Genomic DNA, 14,407 nt, shown 5'->3' with positions numbered 1-14,407 from the left:
AGTCTGAAGGCTGAAACTTCACGTTTTGTTTCCCACTTGGGATGTTTATTCGATGTGGTTTTAGTTCAACCACAGGGAGCTGGTAAAAAGTCTAATTTGAGTAAGAGGATCTTACGCATGCTGAGTTTCCATTGTCAATGTGTTTCTGGTTTGCTAGCCCGCCTCTGAATCTAAAAATTACCAGAATCGGCTGTAAAGTCTGGAGTATTGCCATCATTGTAACCACATCCTATTGCTTTTGCAACAGCAAGATCTTCTGAATGTGGCCTTGGCTTTTGTTTCTGCCCACTGTCTTCCTGTATCTTCAGTAAAACCTTTTTTTCATTCATTGTCAGGCTATCAGTTTGGTCTCAGTGCTCCATGCTGTTTCCTAGCATAGAAACGTTGATTCTTCTTTTGTCATATCACAGTCTGGATATCAAACTGACTGTATGTGATGTTTCTGCACGTTGAGTGTTGCAGGAAGTGGGGGGAGCTGTGTGTTCTCCTCCCTCATGTGTTAAGTGAGCATGACCAGCAGTTGTTAAGCAAAACAGCTGTCTTTTGTGTGTGTTGGAGCTCACGTGTTTGAATACGTCCAAGTATTTTCAATCAATGGCACTTTGTACTTTGTATGCGTGTAAACGTGCCCCTTTGTTTAACATGTACGCACTGGAGAATGTTGGGTGGAGAACTGTACAGTTAAAGACATTTTTTCTGTCATAGGGTACATTTTAAATTTTGCATACTTCACAGGTACAGAACAGACTGAAGAATCTACTATATTCTAATTACATACTGTAAGTTAGTATATTACGAAATTCATTCTGACGAAGTTTTAAAAAACTTTGGTAGTGGCATAAGAACAGAATATAGAGCACATTTAATAATTAATTTCTTCAATTTTCTAAACCATAAACGTTTGTTTGTACCACATTTTGCATGCATCTATAAGGTAACACCCCCCTGCCCCATCTCAAAAAAGTAAAAATAATATAAAATAAAATTAACAAAAAATTGACACCCAAGAAATCACATTAGTAAGACCCTTGCACCATGAGGTAACATCCCCCCATTTTAAAAAAAGTATATATATATATATATATGTATATATATAAATTAAAAGAATAAAATAAAATAGAAAAAAAAAATACAGATAAAAATTGTGATATCCAAGAAATAACATTAGTAAGACCCTTGCAACATGACGTAGCATCCCCCTATCTCTAAAAAAACAAATAAAAATAAAAAAATTAACATCCAATAAATAACATTACTAAGAGCCTTGCACCATAAAGTAAAAAATAAATAAAAAGTTAAATAATAATAATAATAATAATAATAAAAAATAATAAAATAGAATAAATAAAATAAAAAATACAAATAAAAATTGTGACATCCAATAAATAACATTAGTAAGAGCCTTGCACCATTAGGGTAACAAAAAGTACAAATACAATAAAATAATAAAATAAAATAAAATAAAATAAAATAAAATAAAATAAAATAAAATAAAAATGAAAATTTTGACACAAAATTTTGTAACATCACTCCATCTCTAAAAAGCAAAAAATAAATAAACAATAATAATAATAATAATAATAATAAAATAAAAAGCTACAAAATATACAAATAAAAATTGCGACACCTAAAAAATAACATTAGTATGAAACTTGCAACACGAGGTAATATAAATTTCAAAAAGTAAAAAAAAAAAAAAACTTTATGGTGGGAAGACAGGTAAATAATCTAATTTGTAATACTTACAGCACGGCTAAACCATTGAATTCTTTTACCTCTTTTGTTTTTAATTTTATTTAAGAATAAACATTCATTTAAATATTAATGAATGTGTATTGCTATAGAACATATTAAAATAATTCAAATCAGAGTTTTAAACTGTATTTATGTCCCAAATATAACAGAAAATCAAAATAAACAGAAATAAACTGTTTAATACACTGGTTAAAACTTTCTCTGGCGTTAAATATAATACTGTGTTGTGTCTGTCCTAAGAATCCGTCCTATCTTTTCAGCAGAACAAAAATCAGTCATCCAAGAGCGCCATCCAGAGTTAAAAAAACTTAACTGCGCAAAATTGATCAGCTGATTCACAATCATGTGACCAAACAAGGAACTAACTGCAGAGTTTGTCCACAATGGCATAATGACTTTCTGACACAAATACAGAGTTTATTTTATTTCGAGCACCTCGAGATAAAAATGCGTATTTCTTCAGGTGTTTATAATAGGCCTATGTAAAATCAGAAATGGTGTTTTGTTTCTTAATCCACACGGTGTGTCCAGTGAGCGCGCTGTCCGCAGGCGAGAGTCGGATACTGTACGCCCGGTTATTCGGACCGGACTCGGGAGATGGTTGTGTCTTCACACCGGAGCAGAGACGACTGATACAAAAAGAGAAACTTCACATGGTAGCGAGGTGAGAAGAATTCAAAATTACAAACGGTCAATTACTTATAATCAAGCCTACAACTGTAAAATGTTACACTGACTAGTAAAATGCTTTTTCCCCTTTATAATTTTGTTTAAAGAGCACCCTCTTGTTGTTTTGATGACTGACTTTCTGTGGAACATAAACGAAGATATTTTGAAGAATGTTGTTGATGACATTTCTCAACATATTTTATGTTCCACAAAAGAAAAATAAGTCCTATAGGTTTGGAACAACATGAGGGTGAGTAAATGATGACAGACCATTCATTTTTTGAGTGAACTGTTGATCTAATACCAAGTATCTGTATTTGCTATAACTGTATTTACAGTGGTATTTTGTCAGGAACTATGGTTACTGGTACATTTTCGTATGTGTAGTGTACCCACGGGAAACAATACTGTCTTTTTTTCTGCCCTTCTTCTTTCTGTCAGGCAGGTGAGGAGTGCTGTGTCTCTGAGTAGAGAGGCCTCAGGCAGTTTGTGTGTGGAGGCAGTGCTGGGGGAGGAGGCTGCAGCTCTGGGTGAAGCTGACAGCGGTGTGTTTTCCCTGGGGAATGCAGAGCTCTTTCCAGATCGGAGTGTTGTTTTGTGGCTGGGGGTTCAATCTCTAGTGTTCACTCTGGTCTGCAGACCACACGAGAACCTCATGCTCGCAGAGGGAGTGCTTCGAAACATTGCACGTCACTGCCTGGAAGAGCTGCGTCTGCTGGGACCTGGTGCTGAGGTGAGGTTTTTCTGGGACTAATGACTAATGAAGGGGTGCTTGCTAAGTGTGGCTAAATTAGGGTTCAAGGCTTAACTTAAAAAGAAAATAAACTTAAAATGAATGAAACTTTTAGCCATATTGGTGATACTCGGATGTAAACAACAGCATGGATTGCATGGTTAATGTACTACTGTATACATTGTTCTCAGTGATGGGCAAGCTACTTGGAAAATGTAGTGAGCTAAGCTAACAGTTACTCTTCATTAAATGAAGCTTAACTACACTAAAGCTACAGCCTTTGGTAATGTAGCAAGCTAAGCTACAGCATCATGGCAAAAGTAGTTCACTACATCTAAGCTATTTTTTAAAATTTCATTTTTCTATTGAACCAACATCATACAAAGTCAGTGCTCTCTCAGTGATCAATTAAATTGTCAGTCATACAGGCATGCAAGTTCAGTTTAATTGTTTATTCAACCACTCTTCCAAACCAATTTGGCAACAAAAATCTGTATCATGTACAGGGCTGGATTTATCTCATATTCTGGGGGGGTTGAATTCTTTCTTGAAAAAAATAAAAACAAAAAAGCAATGGCACCAGTCTCACAATATTAAACGAATAAAACAGGGAAAACACAAAATTTGTAAATAAAATAATTTTATACATATTATTGAATAACATAGTCTATATATGGATGGGTGTTCGTCAACCGATTGCATGTCGTCAGAGTTTACAGTGTTGACAGCTTCGTAATAAATAGCCTAAAGGAAGCGCTGTAGATTTGTTGTATATAGCTACTAAAATATGACAGACCGCACAAAAACAGCACTTTAATTTACTGCCGTGTTTGAACAAAGATAGTGATTGATTTCATGAATACAGGAGCCTGATTTTTTTAATTGTCAGAATCTATAGTACATAACAAATACAAAAATAAAAACAAATCACAAACTTTTGCAGTCAAGACTGTGAATAAAAGACAAGTGTGGAATGTAAGCCAGATTTGGCCCAGACTCTGTTACTATCTGGGAAGCAAAGCTAAATTCTATTGTAAATTTGTTAACTGACAGTAAGAATATATAACCGAATCAAGCGGCTATTTTCGTTTGCAGAAGGTAAAATGCATTAACGTAAAAATTTAACCGACAGGTCACAGCGGCTAGGCCTATAAGTCACATTATTATATTTTGAAATAAACAGGCCTACAGCATAATGTTATGACATTATTTCCCTCACTCCACAACAAATCCTTTAACTTTAATCTTATTCAGAACAGAACAATGATGAAATAAATAAATAAATAAATTTGCCTAAACAATCCAAAACAAATTAAATGTGAAAGTAAAGATGGGCTTATGTAGACTACCTCTCTTGCCACAAATACAAATGTTTCCATATCTGCAATGTATTTGAAGCAAAATTATTATGCATTGGGTAAGCTTTGTACTTCATGCACGTCGACGGAAAATATCATGATGAGCAAAAATGTGCCACAGGACCGGTGGTCATGCTGAACTGCATGTTATACACACTATTTAAATTGACTAGTGTAACTTTTGGGTGACTGTGTTTTATTTTTCAAATGAACATAGTGTGCGCGTAAGACACGTAAGACACCAGCGCGACCAAACAGCTGAATATCATATTCTGTCATGTTGGTCATAGTAAAGGCATAATTTGCTACTGCAAAGTCCAAAGCAGTTTGAAGTATTCAGAATATTAGCAAAGATTATTATAATTCGTTTAGACTAGAACACGGTTTCATTCTTATTTTGCTATGGAACCTGGACGTTTTTTGTTTGTTTGTTTTTACTAACGAACCGAAATATTTTGCCTTTCGCCATGAATTTGACACCCACTCTCTGCCCATCTTGTACTTCTGAGTTTGAGATCTTCCCAGAGCACTAGCCTGCTTCAAATACTAAAATCAAGGCGCCCATCACTAGCATTGCAGATTATACAGTTTTCTGTTGCTATGTGGGCGCTCAGTTTTTTTCTGACATTTAGCTAAAATATCGACAACAAAAGTCTCGACAACCAGTGCTAGACTAAGACACACTTTTCTCATATCTTCGAATGCAAAAAAAAAAAAAAAAAACATTAGCCTTTATAAATGTACTTTCAATCAACACTTCTTTATTTACCTCAAGTCTGCAAACACGCTGAGATGCTTCAAACTGCGTGCCGCACTTCATTCACGAGAGAGGCGGGAGGAATAATACGGTTTGACTGACAGTTTAATGAGCCAATGGCATCACGAGGTTTAGTGGCGGTGGCGTCGCTTACTGACCCAGGATCAGTGATCCGTAGCAGTTATATTTCCGATTTGAGCTTAAAGTATAGAACAATATATAGCTTGTAGCTTTTGTTGACGCTACCGCGTTACTTGATCAAAATAATAGCTTAGCTACTGAAAAGCTATTTGATTCAGAAAACAGCGACGCTACCACCACGCTACTGAGAAATGTAGTTAAGCTAGTAGCGTCACTACTTGTAGCGACGCTACTGCCCAACACTGATTGTTCTGCTAATTTATACTGTCGAAATGACAGAAAAAACTTGTGGAAGCTGCTAAATCATATAGAGAACGACGTAGTAAGCAGGAAAGGCCACAACATTTTGACAAACTAAAGTTTATAGGCGGTAAAGATAAATACAATCAGTATTAATTAAGATATTAGCCTAATATTTCATCTACCTGACCGGAAACGATAAGAACAAACACAAATGTTGTCAAGATTCTTGCCCTGGAAAACTCCGGTTCTGTTTGGCCAACCATAAACCCCTTTTGTTCCTCATACGTTTTTTTGTTGTTCACTCTTCTTCTTGATTTGTTGTAACTTTTGGCAGTCTATAGTACTCCAAATGTTTTTCCCAGTCCGACCAATAAGTACAGCCCAAAACATGACAATAATTAATTGTAATAAATTTACATTCAGTGCTGCCAATATGGCCAATTGATGATGCATTGTAAAAAACACTTAATTACTCATACTTAAGGTTCAATACTTAATGAAAATAAACTTAAAATGAGTGAAAATGTTAGCAGAACTAACAATAACAAATCCAGCATGTTTTGTGCCATGAGTGATAATTTAAATTATGTGGCTTGTTGAAGAGAGGCCATAACAGCTACTGCTTGCTGGGAATCGCCAGCTCTCATTGAAAATGAATCATGTTCTGTTGATTTGCCACTAATCACGTCTTTGTACTGATTTCTTTACCAATTACTTAATGGGAAACATATTTACCTTAGTAATCATTTTTTTATGGTGTTCTCTAAAACACCTATTTATAAAACCTGTAAAATTTCTATAATAATTTGTCATCCAATATTTGTTTCTGACAGTTCTTCTTGTACTATCTTGTCTGTGTGCATGCATGTTCATGTTTGCGTATGTGTTGCGTATGTTTGCATATTAATCTGTTAACTGTGTTTGTATGTTTGTGCATGGGTGTAAAATAAAGCACCAAAATTTGAAGGGATATTTCATTCAAAATTTAAATCCTGTCATTAATTACTCACCCTTATGATGTTCCAAACCTGTAAGACCTTCGTTCATTTTCAGAACACAAATTAAGATATTTTTGATGAAATCCGAGAGCTTTCTGACCCTACATAGACAGCAACGCAACTGAAACATTCAAGGCCAAGAAAGGTAGTAAGGACATTGTCAAAATAGTCCATGTGACATCAGTGCTTCAACCTTAATGTTATGAAACTATGAGAACACTTTTTGTGTGCAAATAACACAAAAATAACAACTTCATACAACAATTTCTTCTCTTCTGCATCAGTCGACATGCAACACGTTGACGAGAGATTTCATCAAAAATATCTTAATTTGTGTTCCGAAGATGAACAAAGGTTTTACAGGTTTGAAACAACAAGAGGGGGAGTAATTAAATACAGAATTTTCATTTTTGGATGAACTATCATTTTAAATGTATCCAATAAATGGAACTATACTGTTTTAAAGTAATCTTGAGAAATATTACAATTTAAAATAACTGTGTTCTATTTCAATATATATTTAAAATGTAATTTATTTATGTGATGCAAGCTGAATTTTCAGCATGATTACTCCAGTCTTCAATGTCACATAATCCTTCAGAAATCATTATAATATGAAAATTTGCTGTTGAAGAATTTCTTAATATTTTAGTTGAAACCAAGATACATTTTTTGGGGATTGTTCAATGAATAGAAAGTTCAGTATTTGGAAAAATATTCTTAACTGACCTCAAACACTAGTTTAAAAAAGTTATTATTATTGTGTGTTTGACTGACTGCTGTGTGAATGTATTTAAGTTGTTTGGTGTTTTCACTGCAACATTGTGTAGATTCATGCAGCTTAGAGTCTGAAAACTATTGTATTGCTTTTATTGTTACAGCCAAATTGAACTTCTGTTGAACCCCTGCAATCTTATAAAGTAGTTTGAGTGCAAGTTTTTCTTATGTCGGCTGGCCTAGTTTCTTCCCACAAATAAAACTAGCAGTGGGCACAATTGAAATGATAAGAACACATCTCATTCTGTGTAAGATCCATGATAAGCCGTCGATTACATTGTGATCGCGTTCACAGAAAAGCAATCCAATGAACTCAGGGGTATTTTCTGCAGAAATTTATTTAGGAATTATATTCTTTCCAATTACTGTATGACAAGGGACAGAGTTGTTGTCAGACAGTGAACAAGGACATGCATTCAAAGTAAAAAGGCAGATTGCCAAGCTATTGATTATTTGATGCTACCCTTTTCTCTCTGGCTGACTTAGCTGTTATTTTCAGGTGTTGCTGAAAAGTGATCGAGTGGACGCAATGTTGCACAGACTGCTTCCCCATGGTCAGCTCCTCTTCCTCAACCACCGTTTTGCTCTCACCCTGGATAAAGAAATAGTGAGCTACGTGAGCAAATGAAACAGTGTGCGTAATGGTATAAACGTGCATTTGCCATATTTAGAGACTGCCTGATAAATCCAGGATGTTTTGATTCGGAGGAATGGCTTGGGAAGAAGGCATTCGTAAAGTAGATTACACCCACAAAGTGTATTGTGAACTGTTTTTTTTCCCTTTGAGGAAACCAGAAGGAACATGTTTACTTTAACTTTAATTGCAATTTGACATCAGATTAGATGAAAAAAGACAGAATCCACACCAAAAAAAGCAGCTTGTGATATCTCGGTAAGAGATTATTCAAGTAAAGCTCTTTAAACATTTGTTCTCTCAGGCAGAATGACTTTGGAGTACCTGATTAACTGGCTATTAATGCTCAATTGATAACATTGTTCATTGAGTTTCTTGTTAATTAAAGTCTGATTTTATATTATTATTACTGTCTGGCTGGGTCAAAATAAAACCATTGCAGTATATAGAAATCTGTCTCTCCTCTAGAGGGCAGTGTTGCATTTTATGAATTGCTATATGTTTTTGCTTTAGTCAAGTGCATGGCAATTTGAATAATCCTGTAACACTTTCATCTAAAATAATTCAATAGTTCACAGCAGTGTGTCTGCCAACAGATCTGAGATGGCTGATTGACAAGGCTGTATGACGCCTTCCTATCTAGGCCAACGGAGCAATCACGCAATTCCTGAAAATCCATTTTTAGCCACACTCTCCCCTGATTTAATAATGACGAGTTACCTCTGTCATTATGCTGGGCTGGGAATGAGGGGAGGGTGAGGATGTCCACTTATAGTAAGTGTGAGGCCAGTCATAACTCACAAGTACTGTGGTTCAATATGTTGACTGGTGAGTGTGAGGCTTTTCTGGCTTCCTTGTGTCAGCTGCCTTGTAGACTATGTGATGGTTGGCATTCCTCTCACATCAAGCGTGACAAGAGCCCCGTTATGGGCAAATGCTCTATAGCTGTGAAGTGTTGTTTAGACACTCACGTTGAAAGGACTTGCACATTACATGTCATCACAATAGCATTTGAATTGAAGTATGCGGTCGCAGACAACTCAAATCTTTCACAGCATTTCTGAAGATGTTATAAAATTTCACATTTTCACTTGACTAGCTATATATTTGTATAATTTTAAGTCTAACTAAAAGGACTGTAACAGGAGTTTTTCATAATTATTTCATAATTATATCTCATCTTCTTATAAGAAAAGAGTTTTTTTTGCTGATATGCCTTTAAAGGGATAGTTTACCCAAAAATGAAAATTTGATGTTTATCTGCTTACCCCCAGGGCATCCAAGATGAAGGTGACTTTGTTTCTTCAATAGAACACAAACAAAGATTTTTAACTCAAACCGTTGCAGTCTGTCAGCCATATAGTGGCAGTCAATGGTTACCAAATCTTTTAGAGTAAAAAAACATACACAGACAAAAACAAATTAAACCCTGCGACTCGTGACAATACATTGAGGTGATCTGCCATAGTAGCGCGGAAGCAATCTGTTGCGCGTATACTTATCACTCATTGTTTACATAGTGCATATTGGCCTCTCAAAATGGTAATTACTTGTGCTTATCCTGATTCTGGCAACCGATTAAAAACTAAAAGATTACGTTTCCTTGTGTAAACTCATCTGAGAGTGTTGACTTTTTACCGACTACATTGCCAGAGCACGCTGACGCGTCACGTGAATGCACTCCATACTGATGAACGTTCCCGGTGGATCAGATGCGAATAATGATATGAATACTGTTCATTTTATTGCACAGACCGATCGTTATGTATCTTTAAGACCTCAATGTATCATCACGAGCCGCAGGGTTTAATTTGGTTTTGTCTGTGTATGTTTTATTTACTCTTAAAGGTGCCATAGAATGGAAAACTGAATTTACCTTGGCATAGTTAAATAATAACAGTTCAGTACATGGACATGATGTACCATGAGTCTCAAACACCATAGTTTCCTCCTTCTTATATAAATCTAAAATATATATATAATATATAAAAAAAGACCACTGAAAAATAGGTCAATTCCAACATAACACCGACTATTGCGCAATAGCCGTGAGATCGTTAATAGTTACGCCTCCAACATTTCTCCAACATCGCCCAATCATCAGTAACGTCAGCACATCAGTTAAACAAGGCAAGCCACTGAAGGGACACGGTTAGCTTAATGCTAGCGCTAGCCTGTTACATTGCAATACATAGGATTTCACTTACCACATAAACAGAGAGATGACTGCGCTGATGATGGTGAATGATGGAGAAATAACTGCGTTGATGATGGCGAATGATTTACAGATCTTGAAAATCACTTGAGGAGCAGCTCAACTTTTGTGGTAGGAAGCACTCCCTCTGCATTGTAACTTTACACAGAGCACATGCGATCACAGTAATCACACTAAAATAACGGCAGATTCAACAAACCGCATATTAAAAGCGGCTAGAGCTCCTAATTAAAAATATATTTTTATCCATGTGCGAGCTATTGAGCTCTGTGAAACAGCTAATCAGAGCGAGGTCATTAATATTCATGAAGCCTTCAAATAACAGAGCATTTCATTCTAGGGGCAAATCCTAGGTTGTAAATGGACCTGTAAAACCATTTCTGGAGATTTTTTGCCCTTTCCTATGCCATATACCTTCTATGTAGATATCAGAGAACATTTATTCAGACTGATTTGTGACAGTCATATCCAATCATATCGTGATGGAGGCATTGCCTCCTCTCAAGTGACTTTCCCCCTTTTATTCTCAATTACCCCCCAGCAAACCCACCACACGCTTTAGGGGATCTGTTAAAACTCAATGGGCTCAGGGGAGGTGAGAGAGACACTGTAACTTTACCTGCTGTTGGACAATGTTTCTTTAAAAAAACCCGAGAGATTTATACACTGTTTCATGTAATATTTTGTAACATTGGCTTTGTTTTATTTTTGTACTATGAATTTTATTCCTATCCAATTTTTTAGCAGCCTTCCTTGCCTCCTCAGAGGAAACGCCACTGAATTTGACCTATAATATAATATTTGAAGCAATGTTAAAATAAAATACGTCATCTATAATATCACAGTGCTCATAAGTGTCGCAATGGCAAGAGAACTGTAACTTTACTTTGGACTAAAAAAAACCCCGGAGAGGCAAGTTTGACTCATGATTTCATAAGTCCTCCACAATCCATTTAGATACAGATTCTTGTGTTTGAGAGACATTTGAGTCACTCAGGAGATGAAGAAGTTTATAAGGCAGATTCTCTTTATATTCCTCTCACAAACACATTATCTTTTCAAAACAGTAAAATCAAGTTGGAGACAATTTTGTCCTGTATGGTTACTCTGTTGTTCCGAATGCCTCAAATAACACAACAATATTTGGTGTGTTATTAAATCCAACATATTCATCATTCCTCACAAGAGGTTTAAAAAGCCTTGATTTTAAATGTACGCTTGCAAAACACAAACGCAATTATTACAGAAATCATAGAGCGTTTCTTGGCACATTTGGATCCACTTCAGCTGTGAAATCTGTTATTCAGCTGTCTGATGATTCTGTCCTAAATTGGGGAATATTTTTTTTCCTCCCAGGTTTTGATGAAAGCCTCAAGTAATCACATTTAAATTGTGCTTCAGTTTGTGCTGAGTCTCAGCTCTAACCATAGTAGTGTTATTACTACTGTCACTCTCTTTTGCCCCTTCATAATAAAATGCCTGTCATTTAACAGGTGTACATTTCCCTCTAGAAGAACTTTTTAAAATTGAACCTTCATTATGTTATATTATGGATATAATTCTAAACATAACTAAATTAAGTATAGATGTAAAACTTGCATAATCACAAACTCAAAGGAATACTTTACCTAAAAATGAGAAATTGCCGAAAATTTACTCACCCTCAGGCAATCCATCATGCAAATGAGTTTGTATCTTCATCTAAACAGATTTAGAGAAATTTAGCATTACATCATTTGCCCACCAGTGGCTCCTCTGCAGTGAACGGGTGCTGTCAGAATGAGACACAATAATCCACAAGTAACCAACACAACTCCAGTCAATTAACGTCTTGTTAGGTAATACAAAACAAAACAAACAACCCCCCCCCCCCCCCCAAAAAAAAAGAAAGTGAAAAAAAGCTGTGACCAAAGATCATGTCTTTTAGTGAAAATATATAGTAGAAAACACATATTTTGGACTATGGGGGCACACTATTATTTTAATGACATTGAATGATTGTACTCTGTGAGCTACTGGCGCTGCCTATTGCTATTTTTACCACAACTCAGAAAATAAAATACTGATACGATGCCACATTGTGTGGCTTGTGGTTGTAATTTTCAGTCGAAGACCAACAAGTGAAGTGATGTAAGTCTTTACTGCTTTCTTAGCGATAAGAAGAGGAGAAAAGAATGGAAGATGTCTGTGGACGAATAAAACTTTCTAAAGACCCACGTTTTTGTTCTCTCCACTTTAGCCCTGATGCCTTTGAGGCTTTTAGTAGACCACAGCTACTGAAAGAGCTTAAGATGAAAAACACTAGATGCCATCCTGGCTGGATGTAAACATGCCGACGCTTGTCATGACACCACAGCTACTGAAGGAGTTTCTTAGCGTGGATTTCACTTGATATCCGGGGGGTTTAGACTGCTTTTTGGGGAAAATTGATGGTACGGCATTTGGTTTAAGCCTACGCTTATATCCATCGCCACCTGTAAGCTCTTTCAGTAGCTGAGGTCATCGAATCAGTATTTTATTTTCTGTGTTGTGTTGCAGTAAAATAGCAACAGGTAGAGCCAGTAGCTATTATTTCACGTCACTGAAATAATGGCACCCCCATAGTCCAAAATATGTATAAAATTATGTGGATTTTTAAAATAATGTAAATCTTCATGGGTTTTCTACTACATATTTCAGTAAGAGATGTCATTTACTTTATATTAAAGGAACACTCCACTTTTTTTGGAAATGGGCTCATTCTCCAACTCCCCCCGAGTTAATAAGTTGAGTTTTACCGTTTTAAAATCCATTCAGCCGTTTACCTCTTCTGGCGATATCACTTTTAGCATAGCTTAGCATAGATCACTGAATCCTATTAGACCAATAGCATCGTGTTCAAAAATGACCAACAAGTTTCGATATTTGTCCTATTTAAAACTTGACACTTCTGTAGTTATATTGTGTACTAAAACCGGCAGAAAATGTAAAGCTGTGATTTTTTTTTTTTTTTTAGGCCGATAAGATTAGGAACTACATTTCCATTCTGGCGTAATAGTCAAGCTATGCTAAAAGTGATATCGCCAGAACAGGAAAACTCAACTTATTAACTCGGGGGGAGTTGGAGAATGAGCCTGTTTCTGAAAAAAATGGAGTGTTCCTTTAAGCCATACAAGTCTTAATACCCGGGGTTCCTTTTAAGAGTCTCGAGAGAAATATGACAGATCAAATATTACAGAAATATGGTGGATTTTGATGTAAAAGGACAACAGGGGATGGGCTTTTTCAGTGGAGGACGCGTTAGGGTTTATGGACTTTGTATTTTATTTTGGTCAGAAGCTTTGTGGTTTAAAATGTTTTAAAGGGATACTTTCACCCAAAAATGAAAATTTGATGTTTATCTGCTTACCCCCAGGACATCTAAGATGTTTCTTCAGTAGAACACAAACAAAGATTTTTTTATTCAAACCGTCGCAGTCTGTCAGTCATATAATGGCAGTCAATGGTTACCAAATACACATGCACAAACAAAACCAAATTAAACCCTGCGGCTCGTGACGATACACTGAGGTCTTGAGACACATAACGATCAGTCTTTGCAAGAAACTGAACAGTATTTATATCATTATTTACCTCTGATCCACTGGAACATTTAGCTGTATTGAGCGTGTTCACAACAGCCGGTGCACAATGCGTCAGCGTGCTCTGGCAATGTAGTTGGTGAAAAGTCAACAATCCCAGATGAGTTTGCACATGGAAATGTAATCTTTTAGTTTTTAATCGGTTGCCAGAATTAGAATAAGCACAAGTAATTACTATTCTGGGAGGCCAATATGCACTATGTAAAACAATGAGTGACGTATATGTGTGATAGAACGCTTCCGCACGTGCGTTTACAATGGCATGCATCACGTGCCGGCTGTTGTGAACGTGCTTAGGATAGTAGAACATTGCGGTGGATCAGAGGTAAATAATGATAAATAATAAATACTGTTCAGTTTTTGCACAGACCGATCATTTTGTGTCTTAAGACCTCAATGTATCGTCACAAGCCGCAGGATTTAACTTGGTTCTTTTACTCTTAAAAATTTGGTAACCATTGACTGCCATTATATGACTTACAGACTGCAACGGTTTAAGTTAAAAAT

General features: G+C 36.0%; 1 protein-coding gene across 1 annotated transcript; it reads left to right on the top strand.

Moving 5' to 3' along the window:
• The first annotated feature begins 2,115 nt into the window (after positions 1-2,115).
• ap5s1 (adaptor related protein complex 5 subunit sigma 1) lies at positions 2,116-8,471 on the top strand. Its single transcript, XM_073835123.1, has 3 exons — positions 2,116-2,419; positions 2,866-3,157; positions 7,931-8,471. Exons 1-3 carry the CDS (start codon positions 2,250-2,252, stop codon positions 8,057-8,059), a joined length of 591 nt encoding a protein of 196 aa, XP_073691224.1. The 5' UTR covers positions 2,116-2,249; the 3' UTR covers positions 8,060-8,471.
• The last annotated feature ends 5,936 nt before the right edge of the window (positions 8,472-14,407 follow it).

The sequence above is a fragment of the Garra rufa genome, chromosome 2 (assembly GCF_049309525.1).
Source record: "Garra rufa chromosome 2, GarRuf1.0, whole genome shotgun sequence".
In the NCBI taxonomy this organism is placed as follows: domain Eukaryota; kingdom Metazoa; phylum Chordata; class Actinopteri; order Cypriniformes; family Cyprinidae; genus Garra; species Garra rufa.
The sequence above is the reverse complement of the archived record's forward strand: the minus strand, read 5'-3'. Positions and strand labels throughout refer to the sequence as shown.